This window comes from Antechinus flavipes, chromosome 4, assembly GCF_016432865.1.
Source record: "Antechinus flavipes isolate AdamAnt ecotype Samford, QLD, Australia chromosome 4, AdamAnt_v2, whole genome shotgun sequence".
In the NCBI taxonomy this organism is placed as follows: Eukaryota; Metazoa; Chordata; class Mammalia; order Dasyuromorphia; family Dasyuridae; genus Antechinus; species Antechinus flavipes.
The window spans coordinates 258,560,933-258,574,377 of record NC_067401.1 but is presented as its reverse complement, the minus strand read 5'-3'; the positions used below and the strand labels follow the sequence as shown (position 1 = coordinate 258,574,377).

At 38.1% G+C, this 13,445-nt stretch overlaps 2 protein-coding genes across 2 annotated transcripts in view; both read right to left on the bottom strand.

Moving 5' to 3' along the window:
• The window catches only part of SLC35A1 (solute carrier family 35 member A1), a 45,434-nt gene extending 42,543 nt beyond the window's left edge, over positions 1-2,891 (bottom strand). The window contains exon 1 of the mRNA XM_051997378.1: positions 2,340-2,891. Within this exon, the coding sequence (XP_051853338.1) occupies positions 2,340-2,355 (16 nt within the window). The 5' untranslated portion in view covers positions 2,356-2,891. The remainder of the gene's footprint in view (positions 1-2,339) is intronic.
• An 8,601-nt stretch (positions 2,892-11,492) lies between these two features.
• CFAP206 (cilia and flagella associated protein 206) overlaps positions 11,493-13,445 on the bottom strand; it is a 51,964-nt gene continuing 50,011 nt past the window's right edge. The window contains exon 12 of the mRNA XM_051997370.1: positions 11,493-11,938. Within this exon, the coding sequence (XP_051853330.1) occupies positions 11,708-11,938 (231 nt within the window). The 3' untranslated portion in view covers positions 11,493-11,707. The remainder of the gene's footprint in view (positions 11,939-13,445) is intronic.

Genomic DNA, 13,445 nt, shown 5'->3' with positions numbered 1-13,445 from the left:
TCGCCAGGTGATGTGGAGAGATCCAGCCAAGTGGAAAATGGAATGGATCTCTCTTGCCTCGGAGAGAGGGCTGTGGGAAGAAGCCCACAAGCTTCCTCCCAGAGTGCTCCTCTCCGACCCCAGTCAATGTTCCCAAGAAACTCTCTTCAGAGAGAGGGCTTCTGGCTGAACTCACTTGACACTCCCCTCTCAATCTAATTCAGCTAAACTCTCTCCAAGAGTCTCTGTCTGTTTCTTATATATGAGAGAGTGGGATTGTAGGATGTGCTCTCTGGCCCTAAGAGCTTCAAGAGAGGTGTGAATTCAGTTATCTCATACTAAACCCTGAAATCTCCCAAACTGTGTGAACTCCAATGAGTAAAGGTGTGAACATAAGCACTGGAACAATTAGTTCTACTTAGTACCTTGTTTCAGGTTCTGGCCCAAAACATCTCCTTGTAAGATCAGATCAATAATCTATCAACTCTAATGAGTTAGCAGTTTGTAAAGATTCCAACAAATAACTCCCAAATCTAATCTCTAGACCTGACTTCTGTCCTCAGACTGTAGATTTACGTTTTCAAATGCCTACTACGTGGCCTACTATCTCTTTAAACTCTTCATATTTTTTCCTCCCTACCCCAAATCCTCTCCCTTTCACTATCAACACTGGATTATAATTCTTCCAGTGTCTCACATTTATAATCTAATAATGATCTCTGATTTCTCCTAATTACATATATCTATTAATCCAGTTAGTCAAGTCTAGTCAATCCTATTTATATAATACTCCAATTAATCCCCCTTTGTTATTCCCATTACTGTTAGCCTACAAGCTCATACTACCACTCAACTACTGTTAAGGCACTTCCAGATTTCTCTGACAACACAGAGCAAATACAGTTAACAGAACAATCTTTCTAATGCACTAATATGATCACATTATTCCACTGTTCAAGGTCTTAAAATAGTTCTCAATGAATCAAACAGCTAAATGTTGAGGTGAATGGAAGGTGGAAACTGAAGTCCTCAGACACTTATTAGCTGTGTGGACTCAGGGCAAATCACTTAACCCTATTTGCCTCAGTTTTCCCATCTACAAAATGAGCTAAAGAAAGAAATGGCAAACCACTCCGGAATCTTTACCAAGAAAACTCCAAATGGAGTCACAAAGAGTTGGACACAACTAAACAACAACAAACTTTTTTTGCCTGACATCCTACTAGTCCCTCCATGACTTAGTTCCAAAACCTACCTCTCCACTAAGATTCCAGACTATTCCCTATCATGTATGTATGTTATATTCCAGCCAATACTTATTAGTCCAACAATGCTCATGCTTTAACCATTTCAAGACCTCTGCTCAGTGGGGATAATTGGAACTCTGCTTCCACTATTTCTCTGTACCCTTTCAAGCTCCAAGCACCAATCAATAAGCATCTCTTCTATTAAGAAACCCCCAACCACAGTAATTTTTTTCTCCTTTAATTTCACAGCACTCTGCACTTTTTATTCCTGTCTCATACAATTCATAATACTATATGTGTGTATGCCTATATATGTATGTATATCTACACATATGCTTGTATATGTATACACACACGCACACCCCTGAAGGTAGGATCACGTTTTATTTATGACTTCTCTACTCCAGGGACTAGCACAGTTCAGTGCACACAGTAGGCGCTTTGTTAAATATGTGTTGCATGAATGCCTTTTAAGTTAGCACCTTTATGATAAAACATTACAATGTAAATAATTTACACAGCTGACATAATTTAAATGTTTCCCAATTCTCACATTTAAAAAATGCAACTCCAAATGGTCTTTTTTGCAATTGGGGGAGAGGGGGAGGCGAAAAAAGTGTGGTGAAAGTGCATACTTTAAATAACACATCTTTATACAGAACCAGAAAGAGAAAAACAGACGGCAGCAAAGGGGGGTGGGAGACCTTTGGCCCCCAACCACCCTCTCCCATCCCACTGGCAATGGGAGTCCGGGGTCCACTCGGTCCCTAACTCGGCTGAACTCCAGCGCCTGCTACACCTGCCCAGGAAGCTGACAGTCCCATCGGGGCTGCCCCACGGGATGGAGATACACTGCCCAGCTCCCCACCCTTCCTCCGGCCCAGGAACCGGGCACGAGTGGAGAGGCCGTTTGCTCCCCGCGCTCGGGGACGCTCCTCGCTATGCCCGCGGGCTGGGAGACAAGTTCCAAGGAGGCCGAGCACCGTCAGCCGACCGACGCCGAGACAGCGAGCCCGGGGGGTGACAGCCTCAATGCGCCGCAGGCCGAAGCCGCAGGAGTCTCTCCCTTCTCCCCTCCCCCCACCCCGCCCACGCCCCCGCGGAGAGTCTCACCTCTCGGAGCGGCCATCGCTACCGAGCAACCCTGGATGAACTGACGTTAGTTTATCCGCACTCTGCTCCGTACCGGCTCTGCGCAATGCATTGTGGGACCAATCCCGAAGACCATAGAGAGTCAAATGTGGCGGCCTAGAGCGGCTATCTCGCTGCCGCGGTGTAGTCTCACTTGGACTACGGGAAAACTCGATTGTGCCCAGTTCGTGAACCGATCTCCACTGGTTAATATTCGTGCCGAAATGCCTCCGTTGGTGGATGTTGTAATAAAAACTACAATTCCCAGAAGGCTCAGAAGCTCTTTGAAAGGGTAACCGAAGGGCTGTTACTTTCTAGCAATTGTGGTTCCCCCCTGCCAAGAATCAGCTGGTGACTCATGTATTCGAGTAGAAGCAATTCTTATAAACCCCGAATTTATGACTTAAAAAGTGAAATGCAGATGCCTTATTCAATTATACTTTACTAATCACATCCTCCAGTGGCTGTTTATGCCAAGTGAATTAATATAGCGTGGATATAAAAACAAAGAACGTAAGGCAGGCCCCTCGTCAGTATCGTTCTTCCGTCTCCCCGACGCCAACACCTTGCACGTAAGAAGTACTTAAGGAAATTTTGTTTCATTGATTTTCACTGAATTTTTGAAAGCTAGCTACACTAGGAAGTAAAAACTGGCAGGTGAAATTGTTAGAATCCTTAGTTCAGAGGTTCTTACATTTTATCGAGAAAGGTGGAAACCATTGATTTCACTTTTCTCGGGTTTATTTGCCCTTAGCGAGGTATAACAAAAACATCAAGGAAGGAGTGGGAGAGAAGGGGAGAGAGGGAGAGGGAGAGACTAAACTCGTTAATCATAGGGGAATTTTTTAGTCACATTTTTTTCACTTTTAAAGTCACATTTTTTAAGTCACATTAATACTTTTTAAAAGTCATATTAATTTTTAATTTTTTAAATCACATTAATACTTAAAAACCTTAAGGGTTTTTACATTTTTGTTAGTGAGGAGAGAATCCACACCCATGAAATCGAAGATCCTTAAATAATTTAAATAAATTGTTTTGCCTTTGTTAGAATCCTTGGGTCAGTCTTTTTTATGATCTGAAAGATAACTTTGGTAACCTTACTTCACTCCCAACTTAGGTATAACATGGAAGCTTCAGTGTGCCAGTACCCACAAAGGCATCAAATAGACCAACTTTTATTTACATAAATTAACTAGAAAGCACCAGCTCTAGGTTCCCATAGGTAGTTTAAATATCAGGGTAGCAATTCCTAGTTCAAAATACATATGGCAAATTCACACTGACCATTCTCTTTGCCAAAAGGTACATGTATGAGAAAAGGTTACAGAAAAAATAATTAAAATAGACACCAGGAGTGGTAAATATGAAATATATTTGGGAGATCATATATGGTTAGCAAGGAAAGAGATTTTACCAACTGACACTGGAAAAGACAAATTTCTCATTGGAACTCATAATTAGACCCCTTACCCAAATTGACTAGTCAGCGGTATCTTAAGATACAATCAGAAAGCATTTATTTGGTCCTTGCAAGGAGAGGTCCAAGCACATCAACTGAGCAGCCAGGCCATGGTATGGGGCCCCAGGCAGGAAACAGGGAGTGAATTATATAGCAAGAGAGTTGAGTTTACTGGATGGACTTGACCAATAGTTATCAATGCTGTCTACTTACTGTGATTCCTTTAACTTCCTGAAACTTAGGTCTAGGTTCTGATCTCTTTGGTCCTAAACCCTTTGAGAATGGGAATCACATAATTTCCTGAAGATTAGGTCTAAGGTCCTACAGCTTCTGAGAAATTTTCACTTGGTTCCTTCATTTCATACTTTTGAAGATTTCTCACACCAATCCTAATATATTTTTTCCTCTAAAACATCCAGATTACTAGGTCTTCAGGCTCATCCCTCTCTTCAGTATTAACTGTAACCCATCCTCTACTATTTAAAACCAATACCCAAACATCAGTAGAAGCTTTCAGGAACCATTTTACCTAAGGAATCGAAGTATTCTAGTGACTAAGTACATAAGCAAGGGGGTGATAAGATACTGCTACTTAAAGCAATGAGCAGGAATAGGAGACCCTGCTTCCACCAACTCCCACTCTCTGTCTTGGAAACCCTGTCATCCACAGATTGGCATCTGGCAGCCAGTTATATGTAGAACTATAGTATTGTCAAGGCCCCGGGGGATTTAAGGCCATTATCCCATCATTCCTACTCCAAGCAGTCCAGACCCAAATTCATTTGGGACAAAGGAACGGAGATCTCATCTTCTGGAGCTGCTTCAGGCTGAGAAGGGTGTAGAGCTGGCCTTGCCTAATGGGATGCAAACTGAGGAAGGGAGACAAGTGACTTGCAGATGGCATCAGCAGCATTGGGGAGAGGGAGTGCTGAATGTCAGAATCGGATATCAGGTGATTTCAGGTTGACCAAGTAGTTGGAATTTCATGGCTTGAAGTCTGGAAGAAACAACTCTCACAAGTAGATTAAAAATGCAAGAATTAAATATGAGCAAAAAAGAATAAAGGTGGAATTAGTATAGGAATCATTAGGAAACCCCATCCAGAGGAAGATGAGGCTATCATGAATGTCTCACATCCAGATAGCTTTTCTAGAAAAAATACCAAAAAACATTTCCCCCCAATTCCTGCTTTTGTTTCCTCAAAGTTGATTGGGCAATGGATAAAACATTGTGGTCCTAAGTGAGTATGATTTCCATCAAAAACTCTAGAGCCTTTTCAGTCTTACAAGGAAATTACCCAATTAGTATAGATATCAACAAAAACTAAAAGCAGTTTGAAGCTCCTGCCAGGGGGCATATGTGCAAAATCCATCTGCCAATCTTTCCCTAAATATGTACCCCCCCTCCTCCAGATAGCCTTTTTTAATAGTCCTTTCAGATTTTACTTGGACACAAACTGGGCAGACCTGATAGATCTGTTTGTTTCTTATTGTGACCAGTGAAAATAGGTTTCTCAAGAGATTGGAGAGAACTTATTTTCCAAATGAATAACTTGATATAGGCCAAAAAAAAGTTTCCACTGGTTGGTCTCTGGGATTAGATGTTGGCTTAAACATGTTTGAAATCACACAGAAGGAAAAAGGGTATATCATACCCTTTCTTTCCATATATCCCCCATGAGCATGCAGAACATGAAAGACATAACTGGAGTCACTCTCATTCCTTTTCCCAATTCTAAAGCTCTGGTCTAGGCAAAAATTGCCTGAACCTAGTGGAGAGTTAGAATCTCCAATGATTGACCTAGGGTGAGCTTAGAACCTTAGAAAGACTATGGCAACTATTGCTCTTAGGTGGGAAGGTCACCCCCAAAACACCAAGTTTCTTTGAGAAATAAGCAAGGAGTCTGGGATTGGATCCTGAAGGACTAAATTAAGACCCTTAGGACCTGGCCCTGCCTTTCATCAACATACAGAGTAAAAAGCTTTAGGTAGAATTATAGTGGGGGAGAAATAAATTTAACTTTCAAGATCTTAAAAGCCTTGGCACAAACAAAGCATGATAAGATTATCTGTTTCCTCTCTGAAAGTGAGCAAAAGGGGAGTAGGAGTTAATTCATGACCTAAATACTCAACAGACTGATAGGCAAAGTAGGCCTTCAAAGAAAGAAACTCTCACCCCAAGAAGCCAGAAAGTTAGGGGTTTTTATGGCAACAGCTAGAGAAGCCTCCAGGACTGAGCTATAGATCAAGATATCTACATATTTGTATTATGCTCATGGCTTCTATTGGCCACTTGCTCTGATGACAGAAATTTACTATAAGAGGAAAAAAGAAGGGACATGGTTATAAATAGCATTAAAACTGATCCTTCAGGGCCTCATCCTGAGAGCACATACATGACAAGATAAAACATCCTTAGCTCTGATAATCAATCATGCAGTAACAATTCCATCTTATAGCCAGACTCAGGAATAATCAAGTAGGAAACAAAGAAACAGAACTGGGAAATTAAGTCAGGAGGATCCCACCTTGAGCAGAGATCAAGGTTTTCCTCTCAACTCTTATGCAGATAAGACATCCACCTGTAGCAGTTCAAGAAGGCATCTCTCAGAGTAACTTAATAGCATTTGCCCCAAATGGTGGGTTACTGATTTAATAATTTATCAGGCAATCATTCCCAAATTCAAAACTCAAAACAATATTTATATAACTTACAAACCATTGTGTATAACCTATACCATTATGCACTTAAATAAGTATTAAATATATATCTATATATATGCACAAAGATTTGTAAGTTTTATATATATATATATATATATATATAAACACACACAATGGTTTGTAAGTTATATATATATATATATATATAGTAAGTTATATATATATAACTTACAAACCATTGTGTATAACTTATACCATCATTATGCACTTAAATAAGTATTAAATAATTTTGCTAAAAACAGATGGAGAACTTGGAAGAAAATAATTTTCAGAGAATTTGCAGTTCTACTAACAAACCTCTTAAAAGTTTCTTGCATTGCTAAGCAGTAGAATCTTTGATACAGCATTAAAAATTACCTTGCCTTCATGAAAATAGCTAATATATAGTTCTTAGTCCTAAATTTTAGATTATCAAAAATTTCCAGAAACCTAAAGGTGAAGAGACTGACACTCTATACCCAGAACCAAGCTTTTTTCCCCTAAACCTGACAAGTTCAAAGCTGGGACTGAAATCTACTTCCCTTGACTGTCTAACCCCAGAAATCCCAGTCATGTCACTGGGATCAAATCCTCCCTACAAAATCTATTCATGAGCCATCCCATAGCTACTGTCCTCCCTTGCATCAGCCTGCCAATGCACTCTTGTTTTGCAGCATCTTTCTCCTTCCCCCCTGCCACATGGTATCTCTACTAACTCCATTATGCTTCTCAACCCCACTTCTCCTCCTTAGAGCTAATACTTTTGGGGTGCTAAGTCCCTTTCATTTAGCTTGCCAGCTAAGGATGTGCCCCAACCTCATGGGATGTTTCCTTTCTCCTGGCAAATGGGAAGTTCCACTAAGGAACTTGCTCTTTCCATGATAAATCTATCTTTTGTCAAAGATAATGGCCAATGTGAATTCTTCGCATGATTGTACCTCAACTTTTGGTGTCTATCATGATCTGTTGTCTACATCATCCACATAATACCTAACAACTTTAGGTTTCAATATTACAACAATAACCCCAAATAACTTAATTAGCAATTTAACAATTTTCATCAGTGATAGGCTCTGTTATGTTTATTTGGCTATCACAGAAATGGATAGGAATTCTCATGTAATTTACAGTCGTTTCCAATACACACCAATTAAAAAAGGTTATTTTCAAAATCAATACTTTACCTTGTGATATTCTAATTAGATGTTCCATTCAAATTATCAATTGCTTTCACAAATCAATCTTTCTTGTCTCTTTAAAATAACCTTTTCTTTTTTAAAACTTTAAGATTACCTAATATCTAACTTTGGACCAAATTTCATAAAAATTTATACATATATCCAGCAGATCTGACAAAATTTTAAAGCATAGCTCATAATTTTTATAAATTACCCAACATACATTTTAGAAATCAATATATTTCATCTAATTAAGGGATACAGACATGTGACCTCTTAAGGTAAGTTAACCAAAACTGTTTCAATAACTTATATTTTTAACTTCAAATCAAATCAAATACAGATTTAAATTTCCAGTAGTAATGTTTCAATATTTACATACAAATTTCTAAAATTTTGTACTTAAATTCACAATTCAAGCATATATACCATTTAATAGTGATTGTCTCATAATTGTAATAGTAAGAGATTCATCATATAAAATTTACAACTCATCTTGATATCTAAGGAGGTGGCCTTAAGTTTAGCATTTCTGGTGCAAAAGGCAATTATTAGAAATTGTTCCTACTTTACAAAGTTGTAGATCACTAGTAAACTCACTCCTTCATTGGGACTTATGTAACTCAAACAAGTTATTTCTTAAGATTAAAAATCTTACTCATAAAATAGTTTTAAGAAAGCTAACAAATGTACAATTTAAGAGGAATTCTAGAAAAACTCCTTTTCCTGTCCATTTGCTTTCTTTGATTGATAGCTGCTTTCTTTGTTCTCTTTTACTACCCCCAAATCCAGAGCTGCATACTCTTAGGTCCCCAGGTTTTTTAAGTGCAAGCCTGATTCAGATGAGGTTTTTTTTGGGGGGTTGTTTGTTTTGGGGTTTTTTTTTTGCAGATACAAACTTTTAGTTGCAAGTCAAACCTTAGTCCTATGATTTTAGAAAGAAATCATTACCTTTTGACTGTTTTTGCCAGTCCACACAAATCTTTTTCTCTTTCCTCTGTGAATCAGAAAAGGCTTGCAGACTAGCTGTTTGCTGCCAGGTTTTAAAAGCATCCAAGTGCTTTTCTGTTTTTTCCCAAAATTCCCAAACTCTTAAATCTTCTGTTAACAGTGAATGGAAAGAGATTATAATTTACATGAAACTATGTTTACTATCATATCTCAAACAACAAATTCATCTGAACTGAGTATTCTCTCCCTCTTACCCCTTTGCCCATGTGTCCCTGCTCCAGTCAGGGAAGGGGGGAAAGAGGAAGAGAGAGAGAGAGACTCTCTTTACCCTATGCACTATCCTCCTCATGGAGGCCTTTAGTTGAAATTTACTTCCAAATTACTTTAAAACACACACACACAAATCATCTGAATTCTTCTCTTCACAGAGAGGGAGACAGAGTCTGAGCCCAAGGACAGTTAGAGAAAACCCAACTTGGCACCTGCCTTGCATCAGAATCCCAGCCATCTCTCTGAAAAGCTACAGATCCCAGACAAGCCCCTATCAACTGGGTGGAATGAGTACTAGACCTCCTTACCCAAACTACTTCTCAGAGACATCTTCAGATACAAATAGAAAGCATTTGTTTCTTGCAAGGAGAGGTTGAAGAACACCAATTGAGCAGCTTAGTATGGTGTGTGGCTCTGAGCTGGAAACAGTGAATGAATTATAGAGCAAAAAAGACAGGTTCATTGAATGGACTGAAAAGGAAATAACCATTGACCAATATAGTCAGCAATGTTGTCTACTTCCTGTGGGTCCCGTAACTTCCTGAAGCTTAGGTCTAAGGTCTGACTTCTTCTGCCCTACACTTCTCTGAGAATATCACATGACTTCTTGAAACTTAGGCCTAAGGTCCTACACAGCCTCTGAGAAATCTTCACCTGGTTGTACTCACAACTAAACAAGAAAAAGGAAATGTATTATCAGATGTGAGTTGACTGGCAGACTAAATCCTTAGAGGAGTTGAGCACTCTAAAAGAGTTATTTCTAACAAGGAAAAAGACATCGTGAGGCATGGAGGGAAGGGATGAGAGGAAAGACTCATGAAGCCATGGTGGGCAAATCCAAAAGGGATTCAGCAAATTCGGTATAGGCTATGAGCAGATTTAAAGAGGAAATATAACCTCAGGGGAGGTTTGGTAGCTCAGAGGAAGGTCTCAAGGAAGAGCAAAGTGGAATCCACCCAGCTGACCAGGTTCCAGATCTGTCTAAAGATATGCTAATCAATCTCTCAAAGGTTATTTAAATATGCTCTGAGTTGGAGGGATAGACTGGAGGTGGATGAAAAGTTCCATCTTTATATCATTGTATACAAACAGGATAGACTGGGACTTGGAAATTCCTTCTTCCTGACTCTCTTCTGCTCCCCCATTCCAATGAGGTTGTTTTGCAAAATAATCACTACATTAAACTTCGGGAGGCATTATAATAAAATTATGTGGGAAAGAACACTGATTCTAGAATCAAAAGAATTGAGTTCAAAACCTTCCTCTGATGCTTATAACTATATAACTTTGGGCAGTTCATTTAAAATTTATGGGCTGGGGGAGGTAGATGATCCAGTAGATAAAATATCAGCCTTGAATTCAGGAGAACTTGAGTTCAAATTTGACCTCATACTTAACACTTACTGTGTGACATTAGACAAATCACAACCCCAATTGCCTTGCAAAATAATAAAGCTCATGAGTTTAGCTTCCTTATCTGTAAAATTAATATGATCAGATGGACTTTAAAGTTTCTTCCACTCCCTAGACTCATTATCTGGTCAACCATGGGGGAATAACAAAACTTATATAAAGGAAGTAGTATAGTATTATACTGCCTTGCAAACTTTGTGGCCCCTGTTTAAATTGTCATTTAATCTCTATTCATTATTGTAGTGTTCTTCGTTTTTTCTAGAATATGATGGTTCTCTCTGTGGGAGCAGGTTTCTTGGGGAGTTTCTGGAGGCAGCCTTAGTTTCAGTTCAGAGTAAGAATCACCTCAAACGCAGCCAGCTGATAAAAATTCAGATCTTTTATTGTCTCTTCCAAAATAGCCCAGTTAGCTTTCTTTGGTTCCAAGCGTGCTTGTTGCTAGCTTCAGCCTCCAGCTCTCTCTGAATCTTGGTTCTGCCCCTCTGAATCCTTCGTTCTGTCCAACTGCAGTCTCTAGCTTGTCAATCTCCCGAACTCACTGACTTCTGGCTTTTAAAGGTGTAAACTCAAAGGTTGACTCCTTCCCTCTGAGAGTGGGATTATGGGAGGTATGAATTCACAAAGTTACAAAGTTAACTGTGTATCTCTCATACTTGTGAACTCCAATGTGTGAGCTCTAATGTGTAAACTCTCTAAAAGGTGTGAGCTCTAATGTGTGACCTCTAATGTGTAAACTCTTAAAGGTGCAACCCCAAGCACACAAGCATTGCTTCCATCAATTCCAGTGAGTCAACACCTTGTTTCCCATAACACATTATGTTATCTAGCAGTCTCTGATGAGGGTCTGATTTAGGGTTCTAGTCATGTGAATGGAGAAAAGAAAGGGAGTGGAGTGAGAGGTGTGGAGGCAGAACTGAAAAGACTTAGCAATTGACTGAAATTGGGAAAGTGAGTTGGTAATGAGTATCCCAAGGAGTTCACATGGGAATGCTAATTGAATTAATTGATAAACATTATTGTATTACAAATGCTTAAGGATTAAAAAGATGACTGAAATAGTGTAAATTTGTTGACCATTCTACAATAAGCATAGGTTGCTTTCATTATTTTATTCTTAAAAGTCCAGACACTTCTTATAACAAAACATATAAACAAAGAATTTTGCTTTCCAATTTAATAGAATGACACGTTACAGAAAAAAACCGGAATTTCTAGCAACATAGTTTTATGGTGAATGAATGTAGCTGAAAATCTAAGGAATATTACATAATAATAATAATAATAGACGCCCCCAAACTTACCTATTATATATGTTTGTTTGAATATTTACTATAAATCATTGTATGATATCTTGTTTTAAAATGTATTCTCCAATTAGGTTTCATCAACAGCTCTTGTTAAGTTTACTTTGACTGCATGGCGTGATGCTGAACAACTGCCTCGGAGACCTGCTATATAAATCTGGGGCCTGGGTACTCTGCTACCATTTTCTTTCTTGGTCTGTGTGCCAGTTGACTTTAATAGGTATACCTGTGTTGAATTTTCTCTTCTCATGTGACTAAGGTTGGTTTGTACTGAATGGGTGAGTTTCTGACGCAAATTAGCCTAAAATAAATGAGAATAGGGAAGAATGAACATTTCTTCAAAACTCATACGAGCATTATTACCTACTAGTTGTAACCAGTCTAATTTATGATTGTTTATATTTTTTAACACAGATTTACTTATTAGCATTCATTCTTGCCACCAGATTTTCTCTGGGACCTACAGAAGAGCAACAGTAACAAAAATGAATATTTAAAAAATAACATAAATTTGAATATAACATTAAATTAATTTTAATAAAATATACCTTTGGTTAGAAACCAGAAAAATCATACCTTACATATTCATTTTTTTTTATTTACAAAGTTTAGCCTCTAGAATTTTTCCATTCATATGCTTTGGAACTTAAATGGTATGTCAGAGTCATGATATATACCAATGAGGAACTTGTATTCTTTTGTATGTACTATCCAAACATCTGTTGTCTACCATCTCTGCCAATATGCTATTAGAGAATGCCTGATTTTTCAGCTTTATGAATAACTTATCCAATATAAAATGGAATTAACAATAAGGGCAACTTTTAGCCATGATTCTCACACACAAAAAATAAGAACTTGTTACTAGAACACAAGAGATGAAAACCATAATGGGAAAGCAAACATATCATTTTAGAATCTGTGATAACTTTTTTGGACAATAGCTTTCAAAGAATTAAAAATGAATGAATAAATGAATATAAAGCTACATAGATTAAAAGAGTTCCATGACCTAAAAGTCTACAGAGGAAGTCAATCCAGGAGGGATGAAAAACTCTCAGTATTGAAATTCTAAAGAAAGAAAAATATATTGAGGAAGAAAATGTATCACTACCTAAAGAGAACAATATGGAAATGCATTAACCAACTTGATTTTTTAAAAGATTTGTTCAGAAGATGGATAGCAAGAGTAGGTAATGGAGAATGAATAGAAAATTTCCACATAGAACTAGGAGAATGTCAGAATCACTAAAGTTCAAAATGAATTGAGGATGACAAAATTAAGAGCGCAAAAAGGTTGAAGTTGTATATGTGATTGTATGTGTGTTTAGTATCATAGTATCATTTTGTTTAAAAAAAAAAAAGCAGAAAGCTTGCTATAAATAAAGAATGATATCCTCAGGATATTGTCATTTCTCACATAAGTTTTCCAGTAGCTTTGTATGCATGTGGCCTAACCACTTACGTTCCTTATGTATATGCCCTTCTATCTATCTATCTTAATCATAGGTGTTCTCTAATTTCTCTCTGGGATCTAAGATAAGAGTTTACAAACCAAAAAAGCATAAGGAAAAGTAAGCTAGCTCTCCTTTCATAGAGATCAGGATCCCTCAGAACTAAACCTTGCCCTAACCATATGAATGGATCCAGAGCAAAAGGGTCCATTTGCACATTTCTTTAATATAAAAGGGAATGGGATCTGTGGCCCAGTCCAGAAATGGTTCTTTAATGTTGTAATAGTACTCACAATGAGAGATGTAATAATCCTCTAGTTCTCTGCCTTAGTTAGACAACATCTGAAATCTAGG